This window comes from Capricornis sumatraensis, chromosome 20, assembly GCF_032405125.1.
Source record: "Capricornis sumatraensis isolate serow.1 chromosome 20, serow.2, whole genome shotgun sequence".
NCBI classification, from domain to species: Eukaryota; Metazoa; Chordata; class Mammalia; order Artiodactyla; family Bovidae; genus Capricornis; species Capricornis sumatraensis.
This window is the reverse complement of record NC_091088.1, coordinates 20,751,864-20,763,074: the sequence shown is the minus strand read 5'-3', so window position 1 is coordinate 20,763,074 and position 11,211 is coordinate 20,751,864. Positions and strand designations below refer to the sequence as shown.

The 11,211-nt window shown below is 44.4% G+C and overlaps 1 protein-coding gene across 3 annotated transcripts in view; it reads left to right on the top strand.

Annotated features, from left to right (window-relative positions):
- Positions 1-7,133: 7,133 nt before the first annotated feature.
- Positions 7,134-11,211, top strand: part of SHCBP1 (SHC binding and spindle associated 1) — a 30,677-nt gene continuing 26,599 nt past the window's right edge. For all 3 annotated transcript variants that reach the window (XM_068992796.1, XM_068992797.1, XM_068992795.1), the window contains exon 1: positions 7,134-7,242. In XM_068992796.1, the coding sequence (XP_068848897.1) occupies positions 7,134-7,242 (109 nt within the window). The remainder of the gene's footprint in view (positions 7,243-11,211) is intronic.

The following is an 11,211-nucleotide window of genomic DNA, read 5'->3' as shown; positions in this document are numbered from 1 at the left end:
AGTGGAGAACAGAGGAGCCTAACGTGCTACAGTCCATGGGGTCGCAAAGAATTGGACACGACTTCGAGACTGAACAACAACAACAAAACACTCACAGAAACACTGAGAATAATGTCTGACCAAACGTCTGGATACTTCATGGCCCAGTAAAACTGACACAAAATCAACCATCATACTACTTGCCATTTCTTCAAAAGTTAAGTATACGCTTATATGACTCAGAAATTCCGTTCCCAGGCATTTACTTTGGAAAGATGAAAACATATGATCACAAAATAATTTGTACTCAAATATTCATAAAAATTTTATCCATAGTGGTCAAAAATTGAGCCAACATAAATATCCACCAATAGTGAATGATTAAATAAATTGTGGGGGAAAACTACATACTGGGAGTAAAAATAATGCTACTATTACATGCAATAATATGAGTGAATTAAAAAAACATTATTCTAAGTGAAAGAAGTCAAACACGAAAAAAGTACACTCTGTATAATTCTATTTATATGAAACCTAGGAAAGACGAACCTATAATGACAGCAGATCAGCCGTTACCAGGGGCTGGAAGCAGCAGTTTTGGGGGTAGTTGACTGGGAAGAAGCATTAAAAAAACCTTTTGGGGCAATGAAGAACTTCTATATCTTTGCTGTGGAGGTGATTATACAACTGTATACATTGTCAAAACTTCTAGAAGTGTATGCATTAAAAGGGTATATTTTTATTTATATAATTTATTCTTAACAATAATATTGGTGTGAACAAAGAAATGAATACTCTGGTTTCTCCTCAGGTTGAATAAATACATTGCCCTGTTTTCTCCAATAATTACATTTCCAGGAGCTGGTGATGGACAGGGAGGCCTGGTGTGCTGCGGTTCATGGGGTAGCAAAGAGTCCACATGACTGAGTGACTGAACTGAACTGAACATTTGCAAAGCTATAATAGAATATAGAATATAGAATACCAGGATACTGACACTGATACAATTCACTGACTTTAATCAGATTTCCATAGTTTTACTTTTGCTCATCATGTGTGTATGTGTGTGTGTATTAAATTCTATATAATTTTAACACCTGTGTAGGTTGATATATCCAACATCACAGTTAAGACACTTTTTCTATTTCTGGAACATGCCAAACTTTCTTCTGTCTCAAGGCTTCTAGAACTGGGGCTCTTGTCTTCCTGAGTCACCCCACTTTCCTTCCTGAATTTGCACTTCTTCCTGAGTCCCCCTCAACCTCCCACGAATGGCTGCATCTGTCTTATCCTGAAGGTTTTAGCTCAGTACCCCTCAAAGAGGGCTCTGCCTAAGATTCTGTCTCCTTGGTGCCATTTATCCCAGGTCTGACTATATTCACCAGGTATTCTTTTGCTTAATATGTCTCTCCCCTAAACAGACTGTGGGTTCTGTGAGGTAAGAAGTTACTTGTTCCCTTCTAATCCCTGCAGCCTTCCACAAGGCCCAGAGGCTCTAGAAGAAACTTGCTGAAAGGACTTCTCAATGCTCTGCTGCTGCTGCTGCTAAGTCGCTTCAGTCGTGTCCAACTCTGTGCGACCCCATAGACGGCAGCCCACCAGGCTCTCCTGTCCCTGGGATTCTCCAGGCAAAACACTGGAGTGGGTTGCCATTTCCTTCTCCAATGCATGAAAGTGAAGTCGCTCAGTCTTGTCCGACTCTTAGCGACCCCATGGACTGCACCCCACCAGGCTCCTCCGTCCATGGGATTTTCCAGGCAAGAGTACTGGAGTGGGCTGCCATTGCCTTCAATGCTCTACCAAGTGGCTAAAGATTTCTTTTCTTTTGAAAGTTTAAGCTGCCCTCTAGAGGAAAATACAAGCCAAAACTGGGGCCTGGTTTTGTTCATTTTTGTTTTTGTCAATGAGAGCCCCAGACTCTCAGATCAGAATAGCAGAGGCCTAGCATCTCTCCTCTCTCTGGATATTATGGGCTACTTGCCCACCCCAGGCCCAAGTGGAGCTCCCCACAACTCCAGGTGGAGGGACCAGCCTCCCCCTGGAGCACCCTTCCCAGGATCTGGGTGCTCTCCCCACCCCACTCTGATGTTCAGGATTGGCACCATGGGGCCTTCCTGGTGGCTCAGTGGTAAAGAATCCACCTGCCAATGTAGGAGACACCGGTTCCACCCTGATCTCGGGTGATCCCCCATGCCACGGAGCAACTAAGCCCGAGTGCCACAACTACTGAGCCTGCTCTAGAGCCTGGGGGCAGCAACTGTTGAGCCCACATGTCTGGAGCCTGTGCTCCTCAACAGGTGAAGCCACCACAATGAGAAGCCCATGAACCCCAACCAGAGAGCAGTCTCCATTCTCCACAACTAGAGGAAAGCCCACACAGCAAGGAAGACCCAGCACAGTCAAAAAAATTTTTTTCACTATGTGTCTCAGTCCTTGTCTGCACTTGGAACCCATTCATATGGATGCGCGGACACATTCTAAAGTGGGGCAGTGGGGGCTCTGCTGGGCTTCTGTCCCCCAGGAATCAAAGCCCGGAGCTGCACACTTCAGAGTGTTTCTGTCCTGGGGGAGCTGTTTGGAGATAGAGGGTCCCTGATACAAGCAGCATTCACTGACCCTGACTTAGGTAATGGTAGTAACGTTGAATCTGTGGTTCTGGGTAGGGAGTCTCTGGGCAGTAGCAACAGAATTGGCCCAGAAATGGCTCTAAATCTGAGCCTTTGGCTAATGCCATAGTAATATTACACTATGCATAAAATATATATAAAAGGAGAAACGTTAATTTAGTTTGTCCCTTTACTAAGTGAAGTTTAGTTGTAGGCACCAGCAATGCAACAGTGAATATGACACGGTACTTGCCTTCAAAGAATCACAGCGTCTCATGAAATGTCACAAGTAGACTAGGCCTCAGAAGTTGCAAACTGGTAGTCTGCAGATATGTTTTATTTGGCTGGCATACTGTTTTAAGTTTTTAAAAATTAGTTGCCAACTTTTTAATACGGGAAATTTCTTATAAAAATCTAGACTTCTGGCTTCAATTGGATGACAAGCAACATGGGGTCCACACCCATCACATCCTATTGGACTGGCACCAGTGCCCCGTTCTCTCCTTTCTGTCACCTGCCTGGCCAGCCTGGCACTGTGTTGAGACCTCTGTAGGGTCCTAGGGGATCCCTGCTCCCTTAGGAGCAGTCAGAGGTGAGCAATTAACGCTGAAGCAGGTGAGAGAGTGAATGAGTCTTCTCAGGTGTGGTGACTTCCCAGGTGCCATCTCGACAGCCTGCATGGGAGATGGTGATGGTCACAGGAGGCTATGACAGGGAGAGTGTGATGAGATGAGAGCCTTATACACTGGGTTGGGCTGCTCTTGGCTCTGGAGCATAATGAACATGACTGTGAACGAGAACTCCAAGTCAAATTTTTCAGCAGGAAATGAAAACTGAAATAGCCACAGTAGAGAACTCAGGTCCGAAGATCTTTGTAGCAAATATGAATGATGTTGCTTGAGGACTGGGGTTCGTGCTGAAACACAGATTCCAATCCAGCAGATCTGGGGATAGGGGAGAAACAGCATTTCTAACAAGCTCCTGGTCCCTGGACTATACTTTGAGAGCTTGGGGCTAGAAGACAGGTTCCAGTCTAGTGGGCTGTGGGCCAAATTTTGTCTAGGAAATAAGGTTTTTCAGGGTTGCATAGTGTCTACATTTTAAAAAGTTGTGGGACTTCCCTGGAGGTCCAGTGATTAAGACTTTACCTTCCAAAGGAGGGGGTGCAGGTTCAATCCCTGGTCGGGGAGCTAAGATTGAACATGCCTTGCAGCTGAAAAACCAAAAAACATAAAACAGAAGCCATATTGTAACAAATTCAATAAAGACTTTTAAAATGGTCCACATTAAAAAAAAAACTTAAAAAAATTTTTTAAGTTGCTAACAGCTTAAAGTCAGGCATTTTCACATAAAATTCTGAATGTCTTCTCCATTCATCATTCTCTATCACATCATTGAATTTTATTTTATTAGTAGTATCTTTCATAATTGAATTTTGCTTACAAATTGAATTTTTTTGTTTGTTGTGTGTCTCCCTAGGCTGTGAACGCCATGCAGGCAGGACCTTGTCTGTCCTCTTTGCCCCTGCTTCCCTTGAGCCTAGAGCAGTGTCTGGCACACAGTCTATACTCTCTATATTTATTATTTGTCAAGTGCATCAGCACATGCACTTTCCTATGAGCTTGAAGTGAGTGCTAGAGTCCACACATTGCCTTCTTCACTCACTTGAGTTACCTCCTGAGGAAGACAGACTCAGGAATCTGAGGCGGAGGAAGAGGAATGAGGCAGGGAGGACCAGAACAGGGAGGGCCCAGAGGCCACCGGAGGAAAGACAGTGGAGCGGGCGTGTTGGACCATGAGTGCTGCTGCGGGCGGAGGCCGACGGGCGTGAGGGACAGTGGGTCTCTGGGGGAGGCTACTGGCCAGTAAGAAAGCAGGAGAGAAAATGCCAAAGTCTTGGTTCCCTGTTTACTGATGCCAAATAGAAATATGCAGACAGAGTTTGGAGGAAATAGGAAGGAGTAGCTTTATTATTTTTGCCAGGCAAAAGGGAAACACAGCAGGCTAAGGCCTCAAGAACTGTGCCCCCCTTCTCAGGACTACTGCTACTGCTAAGTCACTTCAGTCGTGTCCAACTCTGTGCGACCCCATAGACGGCAGCCCACCAGGGTCCCGTCCCTGGGATTCTCCAGGCAAGAACACTGGAGTGGGTTGCCATTTCCTTCTCCAATGCATAAAATGAAAGTGAAGTCGCTCAGTCGTGTCCGACCCTCAGCGACCCCATGGACTGCAGCCCACCAGGCTCCTCCGTCCATGGGATTTTCCAGGCAAGAGTACTGGAGTGGGGTGCCATTTGCCTTCTCCATCTCAGGAATAAGGAGAGGTTTGTATCCTCTTGAAGTTTGTGCTTCCCTTTCTTTCTTTCTTTTGTAAGGTTTCAAAATGGCCACAGCTGGCATCAGGCAACTCAACAACCAGGTCTGGTGACCTGAAGTTATCCGCCTATGTCCTTCTTTTTGACATGCTGAATGCTACAAGAGAGTGTAGGAGGACACGAATGCCAGGTGCAAATATAATCTATATGGAGTCAGAGAGTAATTTTCTTTGTGAAGGACAAGTCCAGCTACAAGCGTTTGTTGATAGTAACAGCTAAAGACTAACCAAGATTGTTTAACTCTTGTAGGCCTGTTTGGCTGGTATGTGCCAAAGGCTGTTCACTCATTTCTGTTTTGCTGCAACAGGAATGACTTGGTGCTATCCAGAAGCAAAGTATAGAGGTAGTATCTCAAGACTTCAGTTGGGCTTTGGAAGTTTCTAGGAGAGGGCAGTAAGTTTAGAGCCCCTGTGTAGACAGAGTCTAAGGACCTAGTGCCAAAAAGGAGACTGAAGATATAAAAAAGACTGGGAATAATGGGTGCCACTCCAACTAAGGCAGATGGAAGGCTGAGATGGGCTGCAGATGGAGAGATTGGAAAAAAAGAATTAAAAAACCCTTTCATCAGGATAAGGGGGAGAGGGCAGGGAAAGCAAACTCCTAAGACATGTGTGCTCCTGAAAGGTCTCCATTTAGGGGAAAGCTCTCAAAACCTTCCATATAATCCATGCAAGCATAGGTTGCACAGGAAACGTATCCAGTTTAATAAATGATTTGTCCTTTATGGAGTTTGCAGCAACCCAGGTGTTCATCTGACTCTGTGGCCACATGTTCATTTCCAAGATTTTTCCCAGAAGCAATATCTTGATGGGTGATTAAATATTCTGTAATTGAACAAGGAGAGAACTATGTTGTCTCCAGCACAGACAGGGGTGGGTGAGTAGAAATCCCTCCACTTGTGGGGTTTGTGGCAGTAGGGTTAAAAGGAGACTTATGAGAAAGATAACTTAGTCTTCAAGGCCTGATGCTAGTCTTGATTTTATTGTTTTATGTGTTTCCCCCTTGTGGTGCTCAATAAATATTCGTTCAGTGAACAAATAAATGGAAGGTCAGACTCTGTATATGAGAGTCAAAGAAATCTTGTTTTCTGGAAAAGCTAGCTGAATTAAGTGCAGGTTTTTATAGTCACCTCTTCGGTTCCACTTCATTTCAGCTGTGAGGGATATGAGAGACTTTAGTCCAAGGTTTTCCTTAAAGGCATTAAGTGGAAATGTCTTCCCTGTGATGACACTGTCATGACCAGGCCCTTGTCTTTCTGTGGGTCTCACCCTTCTTGGTGTTCTGGTAACCCCTGCCGTTGCTGGCCATCTCAACTCTGACTAGTAATGATCTGGCAGAGCCATTAAAGGGTGGATTCAGGAATTTGACTGGTTTCTAATATTGGCTTTGCTGGGTTAACTTGGGCACTGCTTATTTTCTTGGTGACTCCGCTTCCTCATCTGTAAAATGGGAATAGTAAAATTTCTTTTCTCATAGGATAGTTTTTGAAGATTGAATAAGACACTGTAGGTAAAATATCCAGAAAGGTGTCTTGCACACAGTACTCAATAAATGTTAGCTATTATCATTGGAGGTTATATCTGTTGTTGATTAATAAATGTGGGCAAAACATACTTTTACATACTAAATATAATTTGATATTTTTTGAAAATATCCTCTTTGTGTAGATAGTCAAAGAAAGAGAAGGGGAAAGAGAAAGCCAGAGAGCAACAGATTTTTGGTGGTGAAAGGTTTGGAACCATCTAGGTCAATATATTATTAGAATTGAAGATGCTCTTCTGAGAGGTGAAGTGGTAATAATAGAAGAAACAAGTCTAAATACTGTTTTTTGACTCTCAAGCCAGTGCCTTTTCCACTCTACCCCACTCCAGGTATGGCTTGTTATTTTTTTGGAAATTATCCCAAATTATGTCCTAATTTAACTTCATACAAGTTCACCCCAGGAAACAAAAAGAGCAAGCTCTTGGACGAGAACAGCAGTCCACCAGGCCAGTAGCTAGCGCCCAGACACTCCCCTCCAGGGTGGGTGGAGACTGAAGGGGGCGGGGCTCGTGCAGACACCCAGGCCACCCCAGCCTTCTTTTAATTGGTCCCAGGGCCTTGGCCCACTATCCAATTAGAAGCGGCTGCGTCATCACATTACTGGGCAGGGAGGCCGCCCGCGGAAATTTGAAATGGCTGACGGATTACTGGCGGGTGGTGGGCTGGGGTCGGAAGCGATGGCGCCGGAGCCCGAGCTTCCTGGGTGGGCGGCCGAGGAGGAGCTGGAGCGCCTGGAGAAAGGTGAGCACCCGCCGTGCGGGAGGAGCCGCCGTCTGCGACAGACCGTGTCGGCAGCGCGGGGGGCGTTGGGGCGCAGGCCTTCCGGACCTGGCTGGCCTGGGTGGCGGCTGTAACTGGGCCAGGCCCCGACCCACTCTCTGGACGTCGAATCGGGAGGTACCCAGGACACCTCTCCTCCTCGCCCAATCTGGCCTCAGCTTCCTCGAGACTGGAGGGACTGGGGCGGGGCGGGGATCCCTACTGTTGCTGTCTGGGTGTCCCTCCACCCCGCCCTCCCCCGCCCTTGTGCGCGAGTTTGTGTGTTTAGAGTGGACGCATATTTTTTATTTGCATCTCAAAGGAGATCACGTACCACTGTCCCCTTTCCCGAAGGAAATTGGGCGCTTGGCCTAGAGAGCAGTACTGAGCATTGAGAGCAGGTGACGTGCCCAAAGGAAGGGGAGCCAATTTGTGACACAGTGTAAAAAAATAGAACCCAGGTCTAATTCTCAGTCCTTTCTGTCTCTTCTTGGAGACTCCGTTTTTCCCCCCTGATATTTTAAGGTGGTTCAGGCTTTTACTTTAACATTTTCAGTTGTATTGTGCAGTGGCAAGAGTCCTGGAGAAGTGAGAAAACGTTAAGTGGAACTTAATTCCACTACTCACCCCTCTTTGTGATCTGGCAACAGTCAGGTGACTTCAGTTTTCTCATCTGCAAAACAGATGAGGTAGTAGTGTTGCTGAGTGGTGAAGATTAAGTGAAGTAATGTGTGAAAAGTATTTCACATCGGCTCTGAACACACATAACGTAAAATTTACCATCTTAACCATATTTGACATGGATTCAGTCCCTGGGTTGGGAAGATAATCTGGAATAAGAAATGGCAACCCACTCTTGGATTCTTGCCTGAAAAATCATATAGACAGAGGAGCCTGGCAGGCTACAGACCATGGGGTGGCGGAGTTGGTTAGCCACTGAGTACCTAACCAGTTTTAAGTGTACATTAAGTGGTATTAAACACATTCACATTGTTGTGTAGCCATCACCACTAGCTGTTACTATGACTCTTCATCTTGTACACTGAAACTCTGTACCATCTGTTACTATGATTCTTCTCATTTTGTAAACTGAAACTCTGTACCTGTTGAATAATAACTCCACATTCGCCCCTCTCCCAGCCCTTGGCAACTACCATTATACTTTCTGCCTTTATGGTTTTGACTACTTTAAGTACCTCATATCAGTGGAATTACACAGTATTTGTCTTTCTGTGACTGACTGGCTTATTTCACTCCGCCTAATGTTCATCCAGCATAATCGTAAATCTCTTCCTTTTTTAAAGCTAAATAGTTTTAGCTGTGAACATGCATGTACAAATATCTCTTGGAGACCCTGCTTTAAATTGTTGGGTCATATGGTAATTCTATTTTTAAATTTTTGAAGAATCACTGTAAGTTTTCCATAGTGGCTATACCATTTTAGATGCCTACCAACAGCCCACAGGGGTTCCTGTTTCTCCACATCTTTAACAACACTTGTTTTCTTGGTAGCTTCTCATTGTTTTTTGGATAATAGTCACCTAATGGGTGTGAGATGGAGTATTATTTCTTTAAAAAACATATCTATATTATGTGATGGATGGTGTGAAATAGTTTATTCTCTTAATTGAAGTTGGCATACTATTTTCATCTTCCCGAGGTTCAGAGAGATTTTCACACATTTGATAAGGTATTGATGTCCTCTGAAGCTCAGGTATATTGGTGTCTATGAGCCGGAAACCCTAGTGTACACCTTGGTTATCTTGTTGCCAAGTCCAAACTCACTTCCTGCTCTCTGCACCACAGGCCAATAAATTGAGAGAGGAGTTGTTGGCACAAGGAATAGTGACTTTATTTGGAAAGCCAGCAGACCGAGAGGATTGTGGACTAGTGTCCCAAAGAACCATCTTGCCAAAGTTAGAATTCAGCTTTCCTTTATACTGAAAGGGGAGAGGGTGTGGCTGGTTGTTGCACACTTCTTTGTTTCAGAAGCCCTTATTCTTGCAGCCGTTGGGTAGGTCAAGTCATGATGTTTCTTTAAACCTTCAACAAAGCAAATGTTATTCTTTGTTCTGCAATGTTTTATCTGTATATGAATGGGGAAAAGTTGTTATACCTTTAAAGGTCAGAGCCTTGAGAATGGGCTATCCTGTCTATTTCAGGCTATAGGCAACATTCTTGTATCAAAGTAATAGAATACAAAGATTAAAGTACAAGAAACAGATCCAATATGGAGTCAGATTTGTTCTTCCCTGTTACAGTCTGTGTGGTCGCATAATTCTGGTGCCCTAAACTGGGGCAAAGAAGTGGAAGGAGGGAGAAATATAAGGGATGGGGGAAGAGAAAGAGACTCCTGCTAAAAGTCTCAGATAACCTTCCTGAAACCACTGGAAAGGACTTAGCTGATCTAAATGCTATCCTCAGCATGTTTATTTATTATAGTGGTCATTTTTAAATGACCGCTGTTAAAAACATCATATTACACAGAATTAGGTATGCCACTAGCTCAATCACGCCTTGTGAAACATAATTACATACAGCCCAAACCTAATTCGATTAGCATTTTCTAATCCTTTCGTTAGACACAGGCACTGAAATTAAAGAGGAGAAACCTAGTAGCTTTGGTGAAGTAAGTGAAAGTGAAGTCACTCAGTAATGTTCGACTCTTTGCGACGGACCCCATGGACTGTAGCCTACCAGGCTCCTCCAACCATGGAACTTTCCATGGATGACTCACTGGAGTGGGTTGCGATTTCCTTCTCCAGGAGATCTTCCTGACCCAGGGATTGAACCTGGTCTCTTGCACTGTAGGCAGATGCTTTACCATCTGAACTACCAGGGGAGTCTATTGGCAGGTCGATATAAACCCCCTGCCATAAGCCCTATGAGGTCACTGTGGAACTGCAGAACAGGGCTCCTCACTTGATTTGTGTGGGGCATGTCATTCATTCACACAACCACACTGTAGAGTTAGTAAATTATAGCAGAAAACATGGTCGCTAGGAGAACAAAGAACTAGAGCAAGCATCCTTGCCATGTCCTAAAGAATCCCCGACGGGCCCCCAAGATGAAAGGTTGCTGCTGAACCACAAAAGACACCCAGATTCTTGGCCTCTGGAGGAGAAGAATTCAATCTGGGGCCAGTGACGAGGCTTGATCGCTCAGAGCTTTTGTGTAATAAAGTTTTATTAAAGTATAAAAGAGATAGATGTTATGCATTATTGAGTGCATATCCGTGTTTATTGAGTGGTATTGACAGGTAATATTGTAGAAATTAAAGGGAAGTTTCAATTTGTCTTGAGATGATACGTTGGAAGCCACCTCTACATTTTATACAGCTTTATGGAATTGTTTTTTTTTTTTAATGATTGTAAGATATTTGACCATTATGAGTTGCTTTGCTGTTGTTATTCAGTCCCTCAGTTGTGTCTGACTCTTTGCGACCTCATGGACTGCAGTACACCAGGCTTTCCTGTCCTTCACCGTCTCCCGGAGCTTGCTCAAACTCATGTCCATTGATGCCATCCAACCATCTCATCCTCCATCATCCCCTTCTCCTGCCTTCAATCTTCCCCAGCATCAGGGTGTTTTCCAGTGAGTCGGCTCTTCCCATCACATGGCCAAAGTCTTGGAGCTTCACCTTCAGTGTCAGTCCTTCAATGAATATTCAGGGTTGATTTCCTTTATAATCGGCTAGTTTGGTCTCCTTGCTGTCCAAGGGACTCTCGAGAGTCTTCTCAAGTGCCACAGTTCAAAGATATCAGTTCTGCGCTCAGCCTTTTTTCTTGTCTAGCTCTCACATCCATACATAACTACTGAAAAAACCACTTAACTATATGGACCTTTGTAGGCAAGTAATATATCTGCTTTTTAATACATTGCCTAGGTTTGTCATTGTTTTTCTTCCTCTATAGCTCTAATAATAATCATAGCTATATCTTCTGAAGGAGA